Raw genomic sequence first — 27,201 nt, 5'->3', positions numbered from 1 at the left:
CGACACAACCCGCAACACGACTCAACACAGCACAACGCAACCAAAAAACACACAAAATAAAACAACACACAACAAACAACACACAACAAACAACACACGACAAACAGCACACGATAAACAGCACAAGACACGCAACAAGCGACACACAACAAGCAACACACGACTCACCACACACAACACACCACACACATCACACCACACAACACACCACACAACACACCACGCACAACACAGCACGCAACGCAGCGCTTATATAGAATCTTATGGTGGCTCTTGAAGTATTAATATGGTCCGTAGCGTCAAAGGGCGCGACCGTCGCAAAACGTCACCTTTCCCTCACTGTTACTGTAGCGACAAATGTAGCTTGTCGCCTATGATATTGTTTGACACTTGCTGCCATTATATTTGAACTTCAAGGGCTCGCAAAAAGTACACACTGCAGGTCATTCCGAACATATCGCGCGTGAGCTGCTTTCGTGAATCCTCGCTGGAATTCTCGATCTGAGGCCGCGTCGCCTTTCGATTAATCGGACGCCGCGAGTGCGATCTCGCGCGTACTTCACGCGCGAAACGCCTCGTGTTGTTTTCCTTTCCAGCTCAGGAATTTATGAAAACATTTCGCAACTCACTCTCCGCCTCTGCTGTTTTGTTTGTTTCGTTTTTTTTCTTTTTCACGTACCGCGACGCCGTTACATCATACAAATTAGCCGATATACATCGCTCGCCGTGCGAACAAAGCTCGTGTGGGGAAATATCTCGCCGCATAGCTGTTTCTGGGTGTCGCTGCCGCGCTCGTGGCAGGTTCTTGGGATGAATTTCTTCTTGGGCGATTTCCCGAGCGTGTATAAAACTGCGCAGATGTCGACAGTGCTGGGCGAGAGGGAATTCCTTATAGATTGAGGTTCCGCGAAATCTCTCACCGCCGTTGCGGCAGCCAGGCACACGGCAACAGTATAACAGCAAGCTGTTCTGATCGAAGCGGGTGGGCGGGCGGCCGACAGCTTCGTCGTTATGAGTGTTTTCATGAGCGCGCGTGTGTGTGTGAGAGAGAGAGAAAAAGAGAAGGCTGTCAGTTCTGTCTCAGACGTGCCACTAATTCACGCAGGTGTTTGTGTTTACTTAGCAAAAGCGCGCTCAGGGCACGACGAAAAGCTCGCGCCAGAAGCCTCCTTTGATGGTATAGATACTGTAACATACGCGCACGCACACGCGACCGACTCGAGAGCGGAGCTCAGCTGGAGTGCAGCTGCGTGAAAGTTCTGGGAAGGAGCTCCCGACCCGCGCAGGAAATTACTCGACGTAACGCAACACTCTCCGTCACCCCCCTCCCGCCTTCCGCGCACACAACGCACTTTTTTCTCGCTTTTCGAGTTTTAGTTTTTTAAGCAGAAGTACAAATTGACATTCGGAAGCAGTTGGTTGGTTATATAGGAGCACTTCAAAAAAAAAAAAAAACTCTTTACACGAAGTGCAGGGCTGGTCTTGATCGGGAAGGCAGAGAAAAGTAATCGAAGAGAAATGGTGTACCGTATTCATTTATTTATTTCTCACTTTACCCTCAGCGCCAGGCTTGATATTACTACGTGGAGAGGGGTAGATATATAAACAATACAACACAATCGCGGGTAAGATATAAACTATTAACAATGCAGCATAGTCTGAGGTATCAGTGATTTAAACCTTCCCGTGCGATTTGAGCGCCTTTTAGTTCCACCGTATCTTCGAGGCCGTAAAAGAGAAAGAGAGTGCCTTTCATGTACTAGGTGTACTGCTGGTGTACTAAATATGGGTATAGAGGGTGTTTCACCTAAGGTTTTTTTTTTTTAGTTACAAGAGCGCTTTTTTTTTTTTCAGATAACATTGTCAATGGTGTAGTACATCAGAATACAGCTAAGACGTGCTAACTAGCAGGCTGGTTAACTAATATTGATCAGTTAACTTTTTAACTATTTCTGTTAGGCTCCTTAATTTTTGAGAAGCGTGTAGCCCACCGTTAGTAATATCCTTATAAGTTTTTAGAACTTCGAAAACGAGGTTACCCGCGGAGCTGTGGACCAACAAATTTTGGCTATTTCAACGAGTTGCATGCACTGGAGAGGTTGCTTGGCCTGCAAGCTTCTCGAAAGCGCATGTATTTTGACGCGATGTAGCCAGAATTTGCAGGGCCACAGCGCCGAGGGTAAAGAAAAAGGTGATTTGTTTGGCTATTTCCCTGCTAAAGTCGGAAGTGGCTTTCGGCTATTATGCACGGAAGGGAATATACTAGTTTGAAAACAGAAAAAAGCGTGCTTGTCGCACATAATTCTGAAATAATCCGGTATTGAATGTTACAGTTTTGTTTCCTTCCATACTGGTGGGGACCTGTGCCAGACGAGAAATTAAAAAGAAAGAAAGAAAGAAAGGAAGAAAGGAAGAAAGAAGGAAAGGAAGAAAGGAAGAAAGAAAGAAAGAAAGAAGGAAAGAAAGAAAGAAGGAAAGAAAGAAAGAGAGAAAGAAGGAAAGAAGGAAAGAAAGAAAGAAAGAAAGAAAGAAAGAAAGAAAGAAAGAAAGAAAGAAAGAAAGAAAGAAAGAAAGAAAGTGTGTGTGTGGGGGGGGGGGGAATAAGGAATGGAGCGTGGTGTACGGTAGTCGTTCCACAGGAGGGAAAGAGTAGAGAAAGGGGTGTGTCTTTGCGCGCCCGACCATGATGATGCTGGCGCGATTGTTATCAGCTATAGATTCGGCGTCACGCCTCTCTCCGGTGATGCAACATTATAGCGACGGGAGCGTTGGTGACCTTCATACTACACCGGCCACGATTGGGGGGAGGGAAGGGTGTGGGGCAGCCCTGTATGAGCGATGAATGACGCCCGTGTTTCTTTTACGAGTCTCCGCTTACCCGTACCCTGCCTGTGGGGCTATAGGTCTAAACGACTGAAGGGAAGCTGGTCGGGGCTTGTGTGTGTGTCCATTCCCGATGGGCGCCCGGAAGTGCCGGAAGGAGCGTCGCGTTCGCCGCTGGAAGGTGGGCAGCCCCTGCTTTTTATCGAGCTCTCGTTTCGAGTCGTTGGAGTGCATCTAATACACTCGATTGTGCGTGGGGATTGACGTCGCAGTGGCGCGAGGTAGCGGGGCAAAGGGTATCGATTTGCTGTGTCGCGCTCCTTTGCTTGGTCGTTTCCTCCCCTCTCATTCACAGCGGTAGCTTTATGCGGGCCTCTCATCGATGTAAATGGCGTCGGCGTCGTAGGATGCCGTCGCTGAAAACTTTCGCGTTGCCTGCAGGCAAAAGAGGGTGTTATCCTGGTAGACTCTGCTTTCGTTGATGTGCCTTGCGTGGTCCAAATGAGCTTGGTTCATATGTGGTCCTTGCTCCCTGGTTGGCGAGAAAAATATGGGGGGGGGGGGGGGGGGGGGGTGCTGCCGCTACTGCGTTGTCAAAGATGTGGCATCTCTTCCTTCCTACATCTGGGACATCAGCCAGGTGCAGATTGTTAAGATTGTGTCATATGGTTTAATATTTCGTAATAATGGTTGTTTTTAACTAAAAATCTCTGAATTTTTTCTTCTTCTTTTGAATAGCCTGTCCTCTGCAATCTGCTGTACGCTTGTATTATATATCTATCGTTTTGTCCTGTGTGGATATTTCTGTTCAAATTCATGTTCTTTCGAATTTAGATTAGTATTTCTCTTCCCTTTCGCCCTATATGTAATGTACGAAAGAGCCGTTAGGGTCCGTTAGGGTAAATAAATAAGTAAATAAAGTCGCACTGCTGTGGCTGCAGCGATGACAGACTGCGTACGGCCGACGCGGGTTCTCTGTGGCTATGGGGTTCAGCTGCTGGTCTATGATTTCGGTGCACGGTAAAGGGTTTGAGATGGTCGAAATTAACCCGGAACTTTCTACTACGGCATATGCCTCACAGCACACAATGCTGCTCGTAAAGAGCCACGGATAGTTAAACAGGTTTAGAAAAAGAGTATACTCAGAGTATGTATACTGTAACCTCCATGTGAAAGCGCTGTCAAGCGATGTCTGTCTTCGTGGTCTACAAAAATACTCGTCAAGAATATTTACTCCGCCGTTTTAACCTCGACGTCACCGTTTTTTTTTTTTTTACGTCTGCTCGGGCGCCAGCTTTTTTTTCGCTTCGCGGACGAAAAGAGAAGCTAAATTTAGAACTTCACTGCAGTGAACTAACTCGCTTTTTATTCTTCATGTTCAGAACTCAACTGCCTCGCGGCCTCTTCACGCTCGCACCCTGCTGCCTTCGTTCTTTCGGAGGCGTCGTTGCAACCGCTTGCGTCCGTTTGCATTCGTTTAGGTTTTTTTTATTTTTTTTTTAACGCGAAGGCCGCGACGACACGGCAGTGAACGTTGGCCGTCGCTCTTCAAATCTTAACCATCGAGTCAAAAGTAAAAAAAAAAAAGGTGGGAATGAGTTGCATTTGGCGCAAAAGTGAAACGGCACCGGCTTCGTCGTAGCACACAGCGCGCAATCCTGACTTATTTTTCACTTGCTTTGGTCTGCACTGTCCAAAGACCTGGTGCGTGTATCTTCTACTTCACAGTCTTCGAGGTAGTTGTCGAGTTGTCACTGTGAGGAGAAGGAATTAACTTTATTGCATTAGGATGCCTCTAGGTGCGCTGCAGAATGATGCAGACATACCACGAGTCGTCGCGTACCGGTGCCACTATGGCGTTCAGCTGCTGAGCACGCGGGATCGAATACCGCTGCAGCGGCTACAGCGCGCATTTCGATGGAGGCGAAATACGAAAGACGCCAGTTTGCACTGCAATGTCAGCGCATACTAATAATTATAGTATTGCCAGTACCAAACTGCCGGTCTGCTAAAACTGGTCTCTGTTATCGCTCCTTTGTCCATACACCCGCCAAATCCTTCCCTCGCGGTCCACAATAATACGACAGAGTGCATTCTTCTTGCTGTCGTCGTGGTGGAGACAGTGTTGTCGTGACGACAGCAGGCTGCGGATAGTGTTACAGAAAATGCTGTCGCCAGAACACGGAAGTTCTGCCGTTGCGACAGGCTTGTTCCAACAAAAGACTGCAAGAATTGCTGCTGTTATGACAAAGGAGCTTCTGCCGTCGTTGTTTTCAGCCTTCCGCCGTGTTTCTGCCGCCGTGCGAATCGCGAAACACCGCGAAGGGAAATATCAAGGTTTTGATGCCTGGTTGGTGCGGTGCCATGTTCTAAAATAGGACGGCTTTCACGAGGAGGACGCAACACAAGCGCTGCTGCGTGTCCTGACGTTTGTCAAGCCTTGTTTCAGCGTTTGGAATATCTGCAGAGTGTTGCGTTTCCTTGCCCAACACCTACGCAAGGACCGTGCCAAAACAACTAGCCCCAAACTCTATAGTGTGCCCCACTTTTTCTTACTACTTCACTTTTTTGTTATATTTATTTTGAGCATCTGCACCTGTACCACTACCAGAATACCAGCTAAGACGTACCTAACTAGTAAGCTGGTTAGCTAATATTAAATAGTTGACTTTTTAACTATTACTTCTGCGCTCCTTCTAGCTCCTGGCTAGCGCTGCAGCGGTGACCAGAATGTAATTATCGAAATTCGAAATACCGACATGGATACTACTTACAGGGGGTTACAAGCCTAAAAAAATGATGTAAAAGTAAATTAAGAAGTTACCTATTTAGCATTAGTTAACCAGTGTGCAAGCTAGCATGTCCTAGCTGTATTGTGATGCACTACACCGCTGACAATGCTATGCTCAAAAAAGCGCTCTTCTATAACTAAAAAATCATACTTAAAAAAAAAAAAAACTTGATACTGTGAAATGTATGAATGAATGAACTTTTACTGAGGCACAGGAAGGCCTGTGGCTATGGTTAGTGGACGGGGAAGAAGAGGATCCATTAGATGAAGTAATAGTCCAGTTTTAATTAGCTTTCAACCAATTTTTCCTCTTTTTATTCAATCCCCGGTCGTGGGTATGTTCCACGTCACTTAGGAAACAACAACAATAACAGTTCGGTTCCAGGTCAGGGCTACAAGTCGGAAAGAGATTATGAGTAACCCGCTAAGTGGGGTTAGAAGCCTCGCCTCAACAGCTCGTATAAGGCCATATTCTCTACCATACACACCCTGTATGATTTTACGCTGTAAAAGTTTTTGGCGAGGCAGTCCGTCAATTGTAAGGGAGGCTTTAACCTCTTCGCGCTTATCAGCGCAAATTACAAGACGTCGGAGCGTAAAGCGGATAATAAACGATGAACACAGCACTCGCTCGTACGTCACTCACGGACTTGTGTCCGTTCCATATGCATGCACCACTGCGTGGTTGGCTGGCTTCGACTACGGCGCACGTACTACCTGTCGCGTAGGCCGTTGCGGCAACGTGGTCAGTCGTTCGAGCAGCTTTCACGGTTTGGACTGTCAGTGCTTAATGTCTTTCCCCTGAAAAATTAACCATTGGGTTCCTCATTTCCTCGTCATAGTCCTTCTTTGCGAGGCAAAATTTCCTCCCCTGCCGCACTCCCCCCCCCCCCCCCCCCAACCACCCCCCCCCCCCCCCAAAAAAAAAAAAAATATGGTGAGGTAACGCCTATTCCAGCATAGCTATCACAGCTGGCTTAAACTAATCAAAATAAATCAACAGGGGCAAAAAAAAAGTGTACCCAAAATAAAATTGGAAATCAAACGCCAATTAGGGGGAAAAAAAAAGGGGCAGGATATGCCTTGCCTGGAAATTCAAAGCGGGGTCCGAAGAATTGCACAAGATTTCTGCTGATGCGAAAGCCAGGTGGCAGGTTCCATGCACACAAGAAACAAAAAAAAAAAGGAGAAACGCCGTTAAAGAAAGCGGCATGAGCCTACAAAGACAGTGAGATGACAGGTTAGGTTAGCTCAAACCACGCGAAAAACGAAATAACAAAAAATGCGCAAGAGAAGGAAGGCAGGGAGGAAAGAAATAGCAAGGTGTAAAAGGAGCGGAAAGAGACAAGCAATGAGGCATTTGTCTGCTCGGGAAAACGGGCGTCACGCGGGTCTGTGGGACCTCCAACATCGGACCCACAGAGTTGTGAAGAAGGCAGAAAATTGCGATAGATCCAGACAAGGTGAGGAGGGATCTGAGGCGTGCTCCATATGTTGACGCTCAAACGAAGTCGATCAAGGTAAGATAAGCTACACAGACGCGCGCACAAACTCCGTGTCGCGATATCGATCAGTCGCTGTGAAGGTGTGTTGACAGGGTTCTCTGTCCAACTACACCAGGTGTTTTAAGGGGACCTGCCACTAATTCTTAAAAATAGGTGTAAACGTGGCTTCTGCGGCATAATACCACTGTTGGCGGACATCAGAAGGTGATTCTCAGAAGGTGAATCGATCCTGGTTAATTAATTTCTGTACGCAACTGTTAAGTGTTATAGTCAGGCGCCTGGTTGCAATTAGAGTTTTGTGGCTCATCGTTAGTAATAGAGATATGCTTTAGAATTTAGGCAACGCCTTACCCTTGCTGCTGCAGCTCTACAAATTCTGGCCACATCGCGCGCGCGAAACACAGACACCTCCTCAAAAATTAGGCTCATTTGTGGGATCGTGGCTGAATTCGAGAGGAAAAAAGTTGCAGAAACGTGTGCTGCACAGAAGCGCAATTATAGCGCTGTGTTCTGGGAGAGATAGAGAAATAGAGAACGAGGGTAGAAAAAGGACGCAGAGAGTAAAGGTGCTAAAGGCACGTCATTTCCTAGGGAGGACAAAAATTACGGGACGTAAAATCACACATCTGATGGGACAGTTCTGCGATAGTAGTTGGATTTACGATTGATGATTATTTTTAAGCCGAGGCTTCACAGATGCGGCGGTTCTTCTGGCGGGTGAAGTTTGGCGGAGGTGGGTCTAGGGCGGCGGTGGGTGGTGATTCTTGCGTGCAGTGGCTCCTCGCTTGGGCTTCACTTCAAGAGATGTCAGATTTCCGGAGGGGTGACACTAGCACAGCTTTCTCAGTAAAATATCGCTCATGGAGAGCCGCTCGTAACTCAGTGCAGCCCGTCAATCCTTCAGCGACCGGCAAATAAAAAGCAAACGAAATAGGGCCTCAGCATGTGACAAAGAGAAAAGCACAAGTGTGGCTGACAGCGACAAGCTCCGAGCGTCTCTTGTCCTCCACGCCATCGCAAGAAAGAGAAACTAAAAACAAGCAGCGGTAGAACAAAGTATGAACGGTATGAACGTCCTTCCTATGCGCGCTAGCGCCGCCAGCGCCATCCGGTGCTCAGGCGGCGCATTCGCGCTAGCGCGTTTTCCCCCGCGTTGCAGAGTGGTTGTCGGTGGTGCGCGGGTGGGAGCGCCGGCGGTGTGAAGCTATGGTCGGCGTCGGCGGCCGTCGGCGCCTGATTCACCGCGAAAAAAGAAAAAAACTTTGTACAGGTAAGAGAGGAGGGCCCGAATGTGCTTGTGATGAGCAGCCGCCGCACGCCGGCAACGCCGGTGCACTGGCGTAGCTTTTAGAAACGGCAATGGCCCACTTGCGGAAGAAGCTATGCGCTCGCTTTCGCCGGAGAGTCGCAGGGAGGTCTGTAGTACGCGGCTCTCGCAGTTTCGCCTGCGCGCCCTACCTCAGATTGTGCTAACCTGCAAAATGTGCCCGATCGCCGCGATCATGCCACGAAGTGTTTTCCTTGTTTTTTATTTCGATATTGCTTGGTCCGGAACGCTTGCTGCGTGTTGTGTATTGGCAGCGTCTTGAACTTGATTAGTTGGTTTCGTAAAGTCGCGGGCTGTGCGGTGGTCGCGCCCGCTGCATATTTTTGGAGGGTTTTGACCCGTTGTAGATAAAGTAGGGACGCTCTGCAGCTTTTTTCACCCCCCGGGTTATATGTCTAAAAGGCGAACGATCCTACGTAGATTGGTTTCTCAAGATCGTTGTTTATTCGCTTGCTTTAGGCTGCTTTTGATCACCGGAATATTGACCGCGGTTCGAGTTGCTTTCGAGTGGTCACGGTGCGCTCATCGAACATATTTTCTCCCCTGCGTGTGTGAAGTGTGTGACGGAGATGGTGATACGGATAACGTTTCGCGGTCGCAGTATGAAGAAAACCGCAGCGTTAGATATAGGCGGGTGCTCTCATTGACGTGTGTACCGATACGGTACTCGAAGCTGAAGTGGTGGAGCTCCGGCCCCTTTCCGTGCTCGAGAACGCGGCATGAACCGCATAGAAGGGGCCAGAAAGAAAGGGGTCGGCAAAACGGGGCTATTCGATGGGCTTGTGGTGTATATTCCTTCAGGCTCCCATGGAGCACAGGTTCATTGACTTCGTGTTTTTTTTCTTTTTTGTTCATATATGTGCTATAGTGCACGGTTTTTTTTTTTTTGCTAGGTCATCTACTAAGCTCTGGACCTGCATAATATTGTAACTTGCTTTATAAACCCCCACATTTGTAGTTGCTGTGATTAGACCACGTGTGTGGTCGTTTTATTGAACTAGCAAAGTTTTTTTTTTGGTTTTGTTAAGCGTCAGAATAAGTGTAGGCTGCATTCATTATCCTAGCTTGTATACCTGTGATCAGCATTAAGTCAGCTGTACAAATTTTAGTGGAAAGGGGGCAAAGAATGTTTACCTGTTCTACCTGCAATGTAGTCTAGGAATTTATATTGCAATTCATGAATTTTCTGTTCTGTTTTATATCATTTTCTTGCTATACGACACATTACACCAGCAGCATGTTAAGCACACTGGACTATATATAATATGCAGTTGCAAAGCGAGAACCCATGCAAACAATTGCATAGGTTATTTATATATTTTTTTCACGGAAATGTAAAATAATTGTGCAACATGTAGCATACATTGAATGACCTAGCCTTCTGCTGTACCGGATTTGTGCCCTAGGGCCTTAATTTATGCAGGTAGAAATCAGGTTCTCCTTGCAAGTGAGTGATTTATGTAGTCGGATTTTTGTTATTTACCATAAACATATTTGAAAAGAAACTGCGCAGAATGAGGCTGGAGATAGTGCCAAATGCACTATCTCACTATCTCCTGCTGGTGATGTTCTGATGCTATCTCCAGATAGCACAGTGAATTTTCTCAACATGCACCTTAATCAGTTATTTGTTGGATTTCTTCATGAACCTGTACCTTGCAGCAGTATGTTATTGTACCGTCAATACCAAATGACAAAATGAAGTTCTTTAGTGTCATGGAAATTCTACTAGTCTCTTTCTGATGGAGCATGCAATATGTCAGTACATTCTTGAGGATATGTTTTCATCTGTCACCAATTTATATTGCTCTTTAGGCATTGGGCATACTGCACGATTCCTAAGTGTTGCCGATTTTGTCTTGATTTTGTTGTCAGAACCGCATCAGCGAACTAAAGTTTGGCTTGTACTTGTTGGGGATACGGTGTAATAGGCTGTTTTATGGGCAGGGCTTGTCACGGAGATGGAAACTGGAGTAGGTTTATGGCACAAAGCATTTATTTATGTAGTAGTATGATAACACTTAGTGAAGTTGCTTGTTGAAGCCTTCTCATGTGAAGTTGCTTGTTGAAGCCTTCTCATGAATCGGCCGCCGCGGTGGCTCAGTGGTTATGGTGCTCGGCTGCTGACCCGAAAGACGCGGGTTCGATCCCGGCTGTGGCGGCTGGAATTTCTTTGGAGGAGAAATTCTAGAGGCCCGTGTACTGTGCGATGTCAGTGCACGTTAAAGAACCTCAGGTGGTCGAAATTTCCGGAGCCCTCCACTACGGCGTCTCTCATAGCCTTAGTCGCTTTGGGACGTTAAACCCCATAAACCAACCAACCAACCTTCTCATGAATCAGAGTTGATTTGTGCATGGCTGCATTGGGGACAAGAAAATTAACTTTCGTATATTTCAAGACAGATTTAGAAGACATTTGAGAGGCTTTTTATTTTGTTTATTGACAAATAGCTCCTGACAGGCTTAACAAGACTTGCTTCGATAGCCATTGAGCAGCACTGCAAGATTGCAAATTGGATAGTTGCTTTGTCATGAATAGTGTATGAAAGAAGGAGGAATAGGTTATTAGAAGACCGTTCCTGCTAATTTTTGAGAGAGTCTGGCCCGCATGTTTTTCTCGTGGCATGGGCTTACTTGTTTTAATTATGGAACAGGAGTGTGCAGTTATACTGAGGGCATTCTTTGCCAAAAACATTTACAAGGAAATTGAGCTGTCTTGTTTGCGTTATTTTTCACTTAGGAAGAATTTGACAAGGGTTGTAGAAACCATAACACGCTGATGGCCCCATCTGACGTCTTTAGTGTTGTTTCTGTTTGATGTTAGCAAGAAGTGAAGTCCAAAATTGAATCTTTAGGAAGAAGCAGGCCCATCCTCGTCTGTTAAAGTGTACATATAGGCACTGCAATTCTAAAAAAATGTGTTCCCATTTAGAAAGGTTAAGCAGTCAGCCTTTGGTATTGCAAGCAGTAATGGGAAAACAGACACTTTATAGAGTGATAGTTACAATGGTGCTTCTAATCATCAAAAATGTGTGGAAAGTGCTAGAGTACCAGGAACAAGATTAAATCCTGCTTTGGAAATGAATAACTAGTTGTGGATGAAGTTGATGTTAGAGCAAGAATCCTCATGTGGTGTATTAATACCACTTTTGCTTCATGGTGTGCTGCTGTAAAATAGTGCCCAGCTGTGTAATTTGCATCTTCTGCTCTTGTGTATGTGCTCTGCCAACTGCCTTCAGTCTTTGCACATTCTATTTTAAACTGGGTGTTCTTGGCACATATTCAGGCTGCAATGGTAGCCTGTTTGAATGTTTGCACAGATGAGTTTCATTTCACACATGCAGTAGGATTAGTCTTGAGCAATTTCTCAATGGGTGTTCTTCCCTGCAGGAGACTACAACTGATTGCATGGCTGGCTAAGGAAGCTGTTCGCACTACTCATCATGCCTTTTGTAGCACCACACCGTCTGTAAGTGTATATGCTATACTAGTACTTAACCTATGCAGTTAACTGCTATAGAAGTCAAACTTGTAGAGCTATGTATTTATCATGTTTTAAGATAATTGGATAAATAAGAGTTCTGCCTTCTTGACTGTATATACATTGAGTTAGTTTGGTAAATTTTAATTGTAACTTGCTTCGTTACACTACACCGGGCTGCCTCATCTATTGGTAAACATTGTACATATATATTGAAAAAATATATTTACCAATGTATATGACCTATTGCAGCTAGAAGAAAAGCATATTTAGTTGAGTGAATTTCGTAACAGTGATTTGCCAATTGGGTTTTGCCTTTCTGCACTTTAAAGGTGCACTGAAGAGGAATCTGAACTCGTCTTTTTGCCGCGGGAACTCGATCTGCACGTTCCGAGCATTCTTAGAAACTGTGATTTACTGCCCTGCGTGGCTGATTTCTCTAATTAAATCGAATTAACGCCCGGCTCCCGCCTTTTTTTAAAATTCTGCCTCGTACGGTGGGCGGAGTCGACCAACGCGGGGAGTGCCTTTCACCCAGTCCCGTGGCGGCTTGCCGCTCTGCCTTCGGCGGAGTAATACGTAGTAGTCCGTAGAAGCAAATAGTCAGCGCGTATTTTTATTTCTGCGGGCTTATTTTGCGGTTATATTATCTGCAAATGAAACTACTTATTCGCAGAAACCTAAAAAACAAAATGAAGCGAAAGCAAAGCCTCCACGGAGCTTGCTGAAAGGCACTCCCCGTGTTGGGCGACTCCGCCCACCGTACGAGGCAGAATTCGGAAAAAAAGGCGGGAGCCGGGCGTTAATTCGATTTAATTAGGGAAATCGGCCACACAGGGCAATAAGTCGCAGTTTCTAAGAATGCTAGGAACGTGTAGATCGAGTTCCCGCGGCAAAAAGACGAGTTCAGATTCCTCTTCAGTGCTTCTTTAGGCTTATTGTCGTAACTTGTGGCAAGAGCCAGTTGGTGAAAATGCTGAAACATGAACTAGTTGGTACCTCATGCTGTGTAGTAACAAGCACAGTAATGTTTTGAAGCAAGCACGAAAAGAGAAGGACACAGGATGAAGGCATACTTTCTGCTACTTTGCACCATTAAGAAATTAACCTTTCTAAGTGCATTATGATGCCATGGAGCTGGGAGCTAAGTTTAATGGAACAGGCCCTTTGCTTTAATTCCGTGATAGAGTTTTCCTCAATGATCTCGCAGTGGATATACAAGTTCATCTTTTAGCGATAAAACAGTTGCAAGTGTGCACATTGTCCTATGTCCTTCTGTCTCTATGGCTGTCTAATAGCATTGACTGTTCCTGTCAATGGATGTTTATTCAAAAATGCTTCAGGCACATAACATATATTGTATTGTATTACACATTAATTGTTTGCTTTAATTGGGTGTTTATCAAAAAGTGGGCATGGTTAGCCTGATTAGAGGTTGCTACTGAGATTTTTGTTGTTATAAGCATATGTATACTAGTTTTCTCCCTTTTTTTTTTCCAAGTTGTCTGGTCTACATGAAAGGGGGTCAGCAGGGCTTAATGTCATAATGACGATACTTTTTTTCACATTGCTGTTTACATAATTAAACATGCTTAGGAGAAGTGTCTTTTACTTTCATTTACTAGTTGGTCTTGTGTGATGGCACAAGATAGGGCTAATTAGAAGTCACTGAGTGAGGCTTTTGTCCTGTGGTGTACTTATTCTTAAATGAGGTGGTTTGTGGTAATGATTGTGCCAGTATACATTTGTTCCATTTCTTCATTTCTCTTTCCTCGTTTTGCAACGTTTCATGACAGTCCAGGCATGCATGCAGTGGTTTCTTAGGTCTGATAAGGATTTAATATGCGTGTTCTCTGTTGGATTGAAAAAGTAATTCAGTTGCGATTTTTATATATGCAAACGAATATCCTTTTCTGTTTCTGGTTGTAATATTTGTTTTGTTGTAGAAGCTAAACAAGGTAGGGTCACCTAAGGAACAAATGCACCACTGCGGGCTCAGCTTCCGTATTTAATCTCCTGACAGAGCTTTTATTGGAGTTCTTAGTTCTTTCTGGACTGCAGTAGCACTGCCGGCTGAGTAAGATCTCCACATGTGCAAACTGAGAAAAGACCTGCGTACTTAAAAACAGATGCGTATTTTTCTTCCTCGATTCCTCATTTGCAATTTAAAGTCTGCAGCGAACGCAATAAAAACGAATGTAAAGCACTAATGTATTTACCCCCTACAGTTTGCTTGCATCTGCAGAAATCTCATTTAGAGTTCTGCTGTTGTCAGGATTTTTTCTCCATTGTGAGGCATGTCTCGATTAAGAAAATACTGCTTGCACTAAGGTTTCTGATTGCGCTTGTTTTGGTTGTTTTTTTCTTTTCACCTGGAGCTGTTTGCTCACAGATGACATGCCTCCTTCTGTATCCCTCATGCTTCCTTCACTAGGCATTTCCGCTGACTCACTCTTGTGACCTCCAACCTTTTCGTGTTGGCCTTCTCGCCAAGCAAACTAATGGTGACGATCGATGTAGCAGGTCTTGCCATTTTGCTAATTTTTTTCCGTGATGTTGAAAAGGATTTTATTTTGTACAAATCAGAGTGAGTTATTGCAAAGTGGTACTTACTTTCTGAAAGGCAGAGTTGTTTAAAGTAACTGTCAACTGTAGTCTTGAGCATTTCACTGGCAGTAGGAGTAATTGGGCTCCTTTCGAGTGTTTGCATGTTTTTTCAGTGTAGAAAGCTCCTTTTTAGCCAAGAAACTAGCACTTTGCTGGACTAATTCACATTTTGCACCATAGTGGTTAAACTTGTGACATAACACAATGTCACAAAATCGCATGCTTAGGTTAGGGTGGCTGTATGCGGAAGCGTCGCTGCACCCTTTTTTTTTTCATCATTTCGATGCTTTTTGCATCTTTCACTTTGTCATTCACAAAACAATGTAGAAAAGCCACCGCAAGCCACAAAGTATGTTGTTACCATGCTCCAAGTGTCGTTATTTGCGAGAAACAGTTTTAAAAGGAAAAACAAATGAGCTTGCTCATCTTAACCACCCCTTGTACAGAAAAGCGTGCAGGGAGTAGTGAAGGGTGCTGACATTTTTGGTATTTAGTGTCTTAAGAAAGCTCTGTTAATGATGTTATTCTGCACATTTAACATCCTTGAAATGCAGTCTATAAACTTATGTTTTGGCTCATAGTCTGTTCATAATATTTTTTACCGCTCATAGCCTTCATTCTGCAGAACAGCTGCAGAACAGCTATGAGATGAGCTTGTGCTTATGTCTTTCTGTCATCTTTTTTTACTCTTTTTTGCTTCTCACAAGTATTAATACTATCCGACTGTTTTGTCTGCTTGGCATCACGTGTCACACAGGCACCTAGCTTGGTCCATTTGGGAGTGAGATTCTTGAGCAGTGAAAGCTTGCCTGTTATCGCCACCTTTTTTTTCGTCATCTGTGGGAAAGTCCTGTTTCAGAAATTCCTGCTCATATACCTCCGGCTTGTCCTTTCCGCTCTAGCTTCTTGGCACAGAGATGCTCTGTGCAAGTGTAAATCTAGGTGAGATCGCAACCGAGATTTGTAGGCACTTGCTATAGATTAAAACCCTTCTCCGTCAGAGAATGGGTTGCTGTCTTAAAGCAAATAGCCACACTGCAGCTGAGGATTGGCAATCCTGTATTATGCTCGCAGTCTTGCTGCGAAGGGAGAAGGGCGTCTGAGTACAAGTAAGCAGTTGTATTTCATTTCGGAATATCTGTAGCCATGCATTTGAGTCGGGAAGCAAGCCTATGGAGTTTGTGAAGCTTCTTGAAGAAGCTTATACTTCACTTGTGATGGTTGCAGAAGGTGAAAGTCATAACAGGAGTGCTTCAGTGGCTGTTCACTCTGCTCACTCAAGAACCACTACCAAACGTTGATGCAGTGACTGTTGAACTTGCTTGTGCAAAGTGTGGCTGTTATGCTAGCTATACTTTCGATTCCAGTCAGCTAACCTCTGTCCAGTCAGTGGCAGCCATCAAGGAAGTTGGTTACAGTTGACAGTTGCTGGCAGTTATGAGTGAATGTGGTCATTTGGCAGCACACTGTTCGTGCATTGTGTGTCCCAAAATGCTTGTGATTTTGGCCTTCAGTTTACTGGTTCTGGAAAGAACTGTGGCTGTAATGTGAGAACTGCGCTTTAAATATGGTTGCCCACTGTCTGGCTATGAAACACATTTGTTCAATTGTGAAAGCTCTGAATACCGTAAACTTTTGTTCTGAAATGTGCAGTGCCTAGATTGTGAGAGAAAGCAGGCTTGCCCACAGTAGTCTTTGACTATGCGGGAAAGCCCTCCTAATCCTGTTCGCGTGGTAACTCTACTACATGACTTCTGCAGTGTCAACGTTTGACCGAGCGTTAAAGTTTCACAGATGCCATGTTTTTTTGCCTGCAGGGAGTTGGCTGATGTAATTGGTATGTGCAGAAGTTTGGCATATTTCTGTGACTTATGACATTTTGAACATTTTCATCTGATGAAATCGGAGCATCGTTGCTGCTAGTGGAATTATGATTTTATGCATGGCATCGAACAGTGTGAAATCACTCTTCAGGAATCAAGTAAGAGTAAAATGTAAATTTAAGAAATTCTGGAGAGGCCTATGAGATGCAGTGCTGCTTTGTGAGTAAGTGTGTTTGGTATGCATGAGATGCTAGAGCTGGTAACTGAAATTTGAAACAAGTTTCATGGCACACACTCCAGCTTTTCATAACAATGCCTCAATCCCCAAAGCATATGTGATTGTTCCTTGCAGGGTGCCTATATTTAACTGTGTTACAACGGCCTTGGTAAAGGCTTGTATAGTCATTTTCTGAGAGATGGTTGCATTGATAGGCCTGTTACCATTTATGGTATGAGCTTTATTTCTGCCATGAATGTCCTCCAGTCATATCTGCAGTAGGTTTTGCAGCCTGTGTTCAGACCACCACTCAGCTTAAGTTTCTCGCTTGCTCGTGCATTTCAAAGCAGCAGTGGCCTGTAGCATGGAACGTGCAGAGGCTTCACAGCAGTGAGAGTTTTCCCTGCTGTAGAAGAATCACATGTAGCCAGGACTCCTATGCTCTCACTACCGCTGCTGTTGTGTGCCAAGTGTTGGTTGAATGCATAAAGCCACAATTTTCTTGAGGAGTGTACCAAATCAGAAAAATTGTGAAAAGATCACACATGCAACATTCATTCATTAAGAACTGGCATGTTCTTTCATGTACTGAATGAACCAACTCTATTATTTAGTAGTGTGGGAGTAGATAATACAGAGATAGCTGTAGCAGGGCCTTACGTTGGAGTGAATGATTCTGCCATCTTGGTATGCTCCTTCCGCTGCCAAAAACAGTGTCGCCCAGGCTGACCTGAGGGTCGAGGGATATACAGGCCAAGGAGTGGATACTCTCGTAAATCTGTCTCTTGTGGTCATGTCAGCCAGGTAATTCTGGGACTGGATACAGTTATGAGGGCCGGAGGGGCATACGCTACAGCTGTCTGTGGCACTTTCAATTGAAGGCAAAAATTGTGAAAGTGTTTATATGGACTCCTTTCTTGGTGGTGGGCACATAGTGATCCACCCTACCTCTCTGTTGTGCAGCACTCCAGCAAGATCTCCTGAGTGCCTCCCATCGAACAAGGCAGCACCGCCTGGCAGCAGCAGGTGTCGCATGCCGTGGCCCCTGCACTTTGGTTCTCCTTGAGAAGGCAGTAGGAACAGCAGCAGCATGGCGGGCTACCATGCCAGCTTCTCCACCAGCCGCTCGGCGCCAGAAGAGGAGCGGCCGGCGGTGCGCATTTCTCTGCAGCCATCGCAGATTGCGCTGCCGGCGTACCGCCACTCGTCGGGGGGCAGCATCAGCCTCGGTGGCAGGCGCTACTCGGGCCTGCTGCCCATGCTGTTTGACCGGGCAGCCCATTCCTGGTGGGATCCGTGCTTTGACTCGCACATCCTCGAAGCCCAGTACAAGCGGAGCACATTCCTGCAGCTGCGCCAGCGGTTCCAGTATGCTCTCTGCTACTGCGTGCTGGCTTCGCTGTTGTACTGCATCTACTCGGCCAGCATGGTGCGTCCGCATTGGGTTGCCTCCGTCGTGGTTTCGCTGCTGGTAGCAGTATCAAGCATGGTTCTTCTGGTGTTCACACAGTCACGACACTACAACGCCCATTTTGTCAAGGTGTCATTAGTCACTGTGGCTGTGTTGTGTGCGGCGTCGCTTTCGGTGTTTGCCCCGATTGTACAGGAGCGGAGCGATGACAGTGCGGTTCACATTTTGTCCGTGGGGGCCTTTTCACTCTGCATCCTGGTGCTGATGATCATATATGCGCTGCTGCCGATGCCACTGTACTTGGCTGTGGCTGTCTGCAGTGCCTACTCGATAGTCTTCGAGATTCTCTCTGCACTGCTTATTCCAACGCTAACAGGCACTGTTGTTGCTGTGCGTGTGCTGCTGCAGCTGTGTGTTCACCTGGTGGGCCTGCATACCCGAGTGATGACTGAGATTGGAATGCGCAATACCTTCTTCAAGGTGGGCCAGTCTCTCATGGTGCGTCGAGAACTAGAAGTGGAGAAACAGCTCAAGGAGAAAATGATCCATTCGGTCATGCCGCCCAAAGTGGCCGAGTGGCTGATGACCAATGCCGAGGACGATGACTCGTCTTCGGAGCAGCCCCGAAAACCCTCAACCAGCCCCCGGCCCTCGCAGATGATCTTCCGTCCCTTCAACATGCACCGCATCGAAAATGTCAGCATTTTGTTCGCTGACATTGTTGGCTTCACGCAGATGAGTGCCAACAAGAGCGCCGAACACTTGGTCGGCCTTTTGAATGACCTTTTTGGCCGCTTTGACTATCTCTGCAACAAGCTTGGATGTGAGAAGATAAGCACACTTGGTGACTGCTACTACTGTGTCTCCGGCTGCCCCGAGCCGCGTCCTGACCATGCCCGCTGCTGCGTGGAGATGGGCCTTGCCATGATACGGGCCATTGCAGAGTTTGACGAAGACACCAACGAGTCTGTGAATATGCGTGTGGGTGTGCACACAGGCACCGTTCTCTGTGGCATTGTGGGCACCAAGCGTTTCAAGTTTGATGTTTGGTCCAACGATGTCTCCTATGCCAACAAGATGGAGTCAACGGGGCGACCTGGCAGGGTGCACGTGTCAGACAGTTCCCATGCATTCCTGGTTGACCATTACTACATGGAGGAAGGCCCGATGGACCTTAGTGAGTAACGGTTGCTCTTTCATCGCTTTTTTTTTTGTGTGTTGATGGCCTGACTTTATGGGCAGCATATTGTTGCGTTATGTAAGAAGCTTTTGCCACTTACCACTTTACCAGTTTTCTTCATTTAATGATAGAGTTTGCAGAGCTTACTGTCTTTCCTCCTTATCACGCGTCTCCTCCTGCTTGCCTCCCGCATTGCAGAGGTATGCTTAATTTGGAAAAATTTTTGGCAGTCTGCTTTCTTTTATTTTTTATATAGGGACTTGTATATTTGGCAGCAGAATTCCTCTGCGGGAACTACTGCCTCATCCAGAATTGTCTGGATCCCAATATGCTTTTTTGTAGTACCTGCTCAAAGCATTCGCTCAACAAACTGTCGGCTGTTTGGCCATTGTACAGGCCGTATCCATCTGAGGTATGCGACTGCGGATTGTCTTTCATAGTGCTGCTCAGTAGCCTGCTGCCCCTGCGTTGAATAGGATGACAGCCATCGCTCCCTCTCCCCTTATTTCATTGAAGCAGAAAAAAATCCTACATTCTGAGTGACGGAGGTCATCAGCATAGCTAGCTTGGAGGTCTGATGTCCATTTAGATGCATTTAGTTGCATTCGGCCTGGCACCAATGTGTTGTAAAGTCATTTGCGCTCATGTGAATCCCGAGGTGTGGGTGTGAAAGACACAGTAACTGCCAGCCTAGATTTTGAATTGAGTTTTGTGCTCGAGGCTTTGCATGGTGGTTTTTTGTCCTGGCTTTATCCTCTCAGCATCCATTTGTAGTTTCAAAACAAAACACAGCTGCGTGCAACCCAGTGACTGGAAAAGCTATGATTGTGCTTTGGCACGGAACGACTAGAGTTTTCACACATAGTGTTTCAGGAAAAGTGCCTCTGCAAAGGATTTTACGCTTTGAAAGTATGGCTTGTGGCCAAATCCCAATTGAACAAAATGCTATTGAAACCGTTCTACACAACCTCTTGCAAGAACTTAGCATTTTTGGCCATTGACTGTAATTTGCACTGGTATGCGTTGTTTTCGTGATCCTAGAATGTGTTTCATTTTGGCTGAGTGATCTTTAGTTAGTTAATATTATTTAGAATTCTTAAAACAGTAATACAAGCAAATCGATCACTTTTTACCTTTTGTATTTCGTAATTATCTCAAACTTCAATTGCTGCCCTGTCCCCTCTAATGTGCCGCTTTCACACATGCTAGTGCGAAGGACGTTGTTAACTATGTCATCATTTGTGGTGATGTGACTGACTATAGAAACTCCTCTAAAGCTGGCGATAATGGTGGGGATTTTCCTAAAACCTTTACAGGGAGGAAAATTGAGAGGCGGATAGGTAGTACGGTATATTGAATGGTAATGCATTTCTGCAAATAATTAGCTGAAGAATAAGTGATCATAGGAGATTAGAAAAATATTCATTAGAGATTTGGAAGCACCAATATTATCAAACAGTTAGCATTCCTTGGACGTGCCTGGGCAGAAACCTAGCAAGCTCAGCATTTAGCAGAGGCTGCATTCTAGATTTTTGTGCCAAACAGGCTGGGGTGGCCACTGCTGAAGCATGTGTATTTGAACTGTGCATAGGCGCTGGTGTAACATCTTGGACACAGAGTGTGCAGCTTTATTGCAGTACGGCACCTTCAGCTCAGGTCGTCACTCCTCCTCTCTACTTGGAAACAGTATGCATTACTAATACCACTGAAGTGCAGGAACCAATTAGGAAAAGTGTGAATGTTCAGTAAGTGGCAGGTCTGTCTATAATGAGTTTTATCAGAGTAAAGAACAGTAAAAACACTTGGGAGTCTAGAAACCATCTTAAACTTTCGCTGGAACGCAGTGGCTAACATTTCTGATGAGTACCAGTCCTAACCACTTTTTTTTCTGTGTCTGTCCAAAGTGCAGTAACAATCCACTGCCTTAGATGTATTATAGACATGTTTTGTCATTGAGGTGAAAACTGCTATAAAATTTCATGATAAGCCTATTCTATTTGGCACTCGATTTCTTAACAACTTTATAGTTTTTTTTTTAAGGACCATCTGTTTGGGATCTTCGTAAAATTCGTGCATGCTTATGAGGTGGCCCAAATTATGAATCATTAATCAGCCATTACGTGTAATGGTTGATAAAGACCTGTTTCAGTCATTATATTGCTTGCTACTAGTGCCTTTTTCAAGCTGTTTCATATTTTCTTGAAGTTAACCAAATTTTACAATAACCTGCTTTGCCCTCTGTAGGATGATGAGAAGAAAGAGCATGGAATCAAGGTTTAAGAAGTAATTTACGCGTGCATTTAGTGGTTTTTGATGTTATTCTTGGATTTACTCTTATAAAATACTGAAGAAACATTGTATCAAATGAAGCAGGGTAATTTGGCTTACGTTAGTAGTTGTTTCTATATGTGATATGTACATGCACATATGGGGATTATCAGTCATAATGCACAGTTATGTATGGAACAGGGATAAATGTTTTGCTTGATAAGTAACCCATGCAGCAAACTGTGCATGCAGAATCCTGGTGTGAACAAATGGAGCGCAGTTTTTCTTAGGCTTTATGTTAGTGTGTGCAAGTGCATATATCTTTTTCGTTTTTCAAGTATGGAGCATTTGGTGCAAGTTGTGAAGGCTCTCTCAACTTCTGATTCCCCAGACCGCAAGACTTACTTCATCAGAGGTAGAAAACCAACAGCGCTTGACAAGGCGCAACAGATGGCTTCACGGCATTCGTGGCCACACACCATTGCTGCTGCAGAAACAACCAAGACCATCGACACTCGAAAGGTCAGCTGCCCTGCCAACCAACCCGGGGTGAGGACCTTTCCGAGGCTACCTTTTTTTTTGGTGTTCTATTATTTTAACTACTGTATAGGTGGGCTGTGGACTCGTATTGCAGTTGTGTTTATGATCATGTTACTTATTAACTGCTGGCTCCAGGAGTTTGCACTGTTTTGTATGATATACGTGCAAAGTCACACTGCTTTTTTATCTGAGGCTCGAGTGGACATGCATACACTGCGTGCCTGTTAAGAAACTTGGTTGATTTTGACCACTTGTTAAGCAAAGGCAAGAAACCTGTTTGCATTCTTAGCCCTTGGAGTCTGCTGCATTTGGTGCTGTGGCCTTTGCCATGTTCCACAATTCTCAAGCTACAACATCTGCCAGAGTAAAATTGATGGCACACAGGTTTTTTTCTTTTTCTAGCAGGAATTTTTGTTTGTTAGGTGTTGCAGTGAGAGTGTGTTGGTTACTCAGTCCAACTGACGCAGTCTTGCTTCAACATCTGTTAAGCAAAAATGTACTGCGCCAAGATTTGGATCATGGAGCAGAGTTGCCATGGATATTCTGCTGTGTTTTGAGAAACTGGCATTAGCATGTGCGCCAAGAAAGGCTTTCAGGAAGGACTAGCTAACGTGCTTGGGAGTTCTGCTGGTACACAGTGCTCAAAAGGTAAAGGGTATGCTCGAAAACGAAAAAAAAACTGTGATCTATCCTTACAGCTTACACGAAAGCGAAAAAGACTGAATCAGAATTGTAGTCACTTGAGATTCTAATCGAAATCTGCGGTCTTTGTGCTTCTTGTTATCAGAAATATTTTGTTAGGAAGTCTACAGCAGTGCCTATTGGTGTTGTGAAGATAGATGTGTCTGTTAACAGGCGTGACTTGTGGCATGTGGAAATGACAAGTAATGGTACAGAAGGTGTTGGTGGGTGGGTATGCTGGTGAGGTGAAAAAAAGTGCAGTGCTTACTGGGGCTTGGGCTGGACACAGCTGCATGCCCTGTATGGAATGGTCGCTGATCTGCCGGGTGTCCAACGGTGTTACAATAGGTACAAGCTTTCCCCTGGTCTGGTGCTTGGCTTCCATGGCGTGAGATGCTTGGGAAATGGATCTTTGATCCCACCTTCAGTAAACGAAAACACATTGTGCTATTGTGCTCTTTGTCCAAAGGTGCCCTTGCGCCATGAAAAATACATCATCATCGTCATCATGGTTGCTGATGTGTTTGTGCAATGTTGCAGGAGATCGAGGAAGAAGAGGTCGCTCCGATGCTGCCCCCTGTCCACCGTCACAGCAGCCTCTCGACCCTGAACAGCAGCCGCAAAGATTCGGGCATTCGGAGCAGGCAGAGCAGCATTCAGGACACAGTCAGTGAAACAGTTGTGGTTGTGCATGCCAGAGCAGCGGTGCCGCATTACTCACTGCGTTTTTTCATTACCTTGTCTTTTTATGTGCCGTGTGACCAAAAATGTATATTTTTTTAACTTCAGGAAGGGCCTGTCCTTTGCCCTCATTACATAAATGAAACATTTCTTTGCAAATGCTGACTGCAGACAATCCTAACATGCATACTGCTTTCATTTTTTGAAATTGGCTGGGCTTACAAAAAATGAGCTGTTGTATTTAGCTGCATCGGTAGCAGCTCGCTCATACGTTGCAATCAAGCAGCTGAAGAGCTTTTTCATTACATTGAATTAATTGCTTTTTAGTCAGTTATACTCTTTTTTTTTTTTGTGAGCTGATGAAAAAGCCCAGAACAGATTAAAAATAATCCCTCCTCAGAACTGTTATTAGATATCTCTCTAATTCTTTTCATGGTTGTATAGAGCTCATGCTTGTGAATGTTTTTTGTCATGTGCCTTACTGCTTCCTTGGTAAGGATCATTTGGATCATTTCGACTGCCTTGATAACAAACTACCAAGACAAGTTGTTTATGGAGCCAACCTTGGGGCATGCTGCCATTAAGTATTCTGATGTGCCAGTGATGAGAGAAAGGCAAGCAGGGATCAAGGCAGATGAGGGTGACGGAGGAAAACTTTTTGTCAGGTCAATATGTGCCCACAAAAGGCATTGCTAGTTGGTGGTGATAGTGACCTGCACTCTTTGCAGTTGTGGACAGAATGACCGTGGCTTTTGGCTGTCCCTGTTTAAATATAAAGTTATGTTTTGAGATAATCTGTGTGCACTTTTGCTAATGGTCTTTTCTTTTTTTTTTAAAGAAATTTTCATTGCCTCTGGGCATAAAGGGGGCATGTAATGATGGTTGATAGAAAAGGATGGTTAAATAAATGAAAAAAGGTTGGCCGATATGATGAAGCTGAAGAGTGAGCGATGATGCCATTCCTGTGTCCAAGTGGTTTATGACGAACGATTGTTCGACGAGAGACCAGCGAATGGTCTTGGTCGTTGTAAAATTAGGCATAAATGATTATATCCCTCTTGTCAAACTGGTTGTTTCGTGCAGGTGTACTCAAGATAAATTGCCTCATGTGGCATAACAGAAGCTGATAAAGTTATATGCCAGTGGCTTGAAATTAACAAAAAGGGTAGGAAAATGATAAACAGAATGGATGCCGATGGTGATATCCAGTGCCTAGAATCACGGACGATCGGCATGGGCAGGACTTCCTTTTTTATCGGGGCAGCCTAGGACAGGTGTGGTGAATGTTACTGAACAACACAGTGCTATTTGGGAACTGTGGCCACGCCGCGGTGGCATGCAAAGTTAATTGAGAAAATGAGGGAGAAGCTGTGTTGAGTGGCTGTGTACATGCCATTGGCTTGTGAGCACTTCTCTCTCTCTCTACTCTTTTTGCAACTCTTTAATCGGAGAAAGTGAGTACAGAGATACATAGCTTTGGCCATGGAAGAAGGAAAGAACTCAGGAGAGGCGGTTGCGTCACATTTTTCTATTTATTGCTCTCTTGACGTTTCTTGAAGACAGAGCGGTACGGTACGTCGTAGTATGTTATTGTTGCTTTGATAAATAACCATAAAAGAGTGTACATTATGGTATATTTTTTTTTTCAGTTTTAATAGTTCCACAGTTATTACTAAAATTGCTGAATGTCTGAGGTGTCTCCACCTTTCCACCTGACCTTTATGCTTTGACAGGTGGTCTTCTTTTTTGTGTCTTTCTGGTTGACTGCTGCATCTTGAAATTCTGTAACTTTGCATGTACTTTCCATGTCAGAGTATAAGAGAACAGGTATGGCATGTGGGGAATATTTTATTCGTTGGCTGTCCTTTGAAGTCAGCACGGTTGACTGACTTCGTGGCACACAATGCATGTGGGGATATGAACATCGCATGGTTTTTCACTTTTCCTCTGTCCGCTGAGGAAGTGCTGTTTTTCTTCCCTAGGTATTTAGAGCTGGCTGTGCTAAACATGTTGCACTAACCCTTTTACTGTTGATGAGCTTGGCTTTCTGCAAGATGTCGGCTAATTTTTCACTTAATGACAGCTTAATCTCATCATGTCTTCTTTGGAACCATTTACTTAGGTTGCAAAAGGTCACCCTTCCAAATGTTGTTGTGCTGTCATTAATCATTGAGCATTACTTGTTTATTATAGTATTACAGTTATAGTATTAATGTGAGAATACAGAATAAAGGCAGTTTCAGATTCTTTGCAACATTACAGTAAGTTCTGCCTTGCTACTTTTATTATTACTACTATCGCATTGTGACAGCAGCACTAAATGTGCAGCATTCAGGTACTCTTTCTGCTGCACTTCCTGTACATTACGGTCAGTGGACTTTTGAAAAGGTCTTGAATTGGTGTTACCTTTGGCCATGTGTATCATGTTGTCTTGAGTGTCAACTCATCGCTCGTGATCCTCTGTTGGCATGCAGCATGTCTGCCTGCTTCACCTTCTGCTGTTTTTGCTCATACAGATGCGGCCGCAAGCTAAGGCGCTGCGCTTTAATAACAATGTTCCTGTGTTTGTCAGCATGTGGCAGGTGAACATCGTAAAGGTATATCCTTGCGTCATGTCAACTTTCTTTTCTTTCATTTTTTTTTTTTGAGCACAAAGCACATCAAACAAGGGCATGTGATGTTCATACAAAATGGAAAACTAATTTGCATGCTGAGCCTGACTAATGATGCCACACGCAATATGCGCTGCTGAACTCATGGTGCCTCGTGGTTAGATTTTGGATGAAGTTTCTTGGAAAACACTCGCTGCATTCAGCACTGTTTGACAGCGACTTTTGCTGATGATAGCATCTCATCATCATCTGTATTGTATTTGCAACTGCTAGGACTACACTGCGAGGCCAAATAAAGTTCAGTGTATATTCGTTACTTGAACTATTGCAGTGGCTGATACTGTAGAGTAATATCCTAACAGAAATGGGTGATAGTTTTTGTCTTGCCTCGAAATTTGAATGCACAGCCAGTTTTGCATTTTAGCTGTGTCAAAAGACTGGTTTTCTGGCAGGGTATATGCTGGCTTAAGTACTGCAACACTCTTTTTCTTTAAAGCGTAAGGTCAGCTTCCAGTCAGATTTCTTTGTACATTTGTTTGAAAATGTTTTCTACTGTTTGCAGCTCTAGCCATCTGTACTGAGCTCACTTAGGGTGTTAAACACAGACATGAGTTTTCTTTTTTGCCAACACTGTGGGCTAACTCATACTCTGTAGTGGAGGGCTTGGGATAAATTATGACCACATGGGGTTAACGTGTGCCGAAGTCTTTGGGTCTAGCATTTTTCCATAGCACCTACATCAAACTGTAGCTGTCACAGATGGGGAAGCACGAGGAATATGCAAGCAAAAGTTTCTTTAATCAGATGAAGCTCCATTCAAGTTTTGCTGTTGTTAAAAATCACATCTATGGCTCTCTGTGGTCATGGCAATGTTTGTCTAGTGGCAAAAGACGCATTTATTGCTGAGAATTTTTTGTTTAGAAATTTGGCTGCCTCTGAATTGAAAGCTGTGACGTGAAGACCTGTAATGACTCTGTGATCGTCATCGCGATGTGAACCGCAGTGCAGCCTAGCTTCAGGGATCCGTACACGAAAAAAGTCTCTATGCATCGCGCTTTGCTTGCAAAAATGGCCGGTGGTGGCAGTACCTTTATTTAATTTCTTCAACTTTCCTAGTTTCTAAAAGCTGCATTTTCAGTGAAAGTAATGTCTCTTTGTCATTAGGTTGTGGTGCTCTGTTGGTGCAGGCAAACTTCAGTTTGTTGTCACTGCCCCTTTAAACTAAAGATCTATTGATTTAAATTAGATGAAGCT

At 44.7% G+C, this 27,201-nt stretch overlaps 1 protein-coding gene across 4 annotated transcripts in view; it reads left to right on the top strand.

Annotated features, from left to right (window-relative positions):
• Positions 1-27,201, top strand: part of Ac13E (Adenylyl cyclase 13E) — a 103,192-nt gene that overhangs the window by 62,229 nt on the left and 13,762 nt on the right. The window contains exons 1-6 of one of the 4 annotated variants that reach the window (XM_089566735.1): positions 8,258-8,389; positions 11,837-11,915; positions 17,538-19,162; positions 21,825-21,982; positions 23,195-23,320; positions 25,852-25,932. In XM_089566735.1, coding sequence (XP_089422861.1) covers positions 17,665-19,162; positions 21,825-21,982; positions 23,195-23,320; positions 25,852-25,932 — 1,863 coding nt within the window. In that variant the 5' untranslated portion in view covers positions 8,258-8,389; positions 11,837-11,915; positions 17,538-17,664. Of the gene's footprint in view, positions 1-8,257; positions 8,390-8,480; positions 8,535-11,836; positions 11,916-17,537; positions 19,163-21,824; positions 21,983-23,194; positions 23,321-25,851; positions 25,933-27,201 lie in introns of those variants that run through there. The other 3 variants (XM_089566737.1, XM_089566736.1, XM_089566738.1) reach the window with 3 other exon arrangements.

This window comes from Amblyomma mixtum, chromosome 1 (assembly GCF_055824585.1).
Source record: "Amblyomma mixtum isolate Tamu chromosome 1, ASM5582458v1, whole genome shotgun sequence".
NCBI lineage: Eukaryota > Metazoa > Arthropoda > Arachnida > Ixodida > Ixodidae > Amblyomma > Amblyomma mixtum.
Note: the sequence above shows the minus strand (reverse complement) of the source record. Positions and strands in the feature narration are given on the sequence as shown.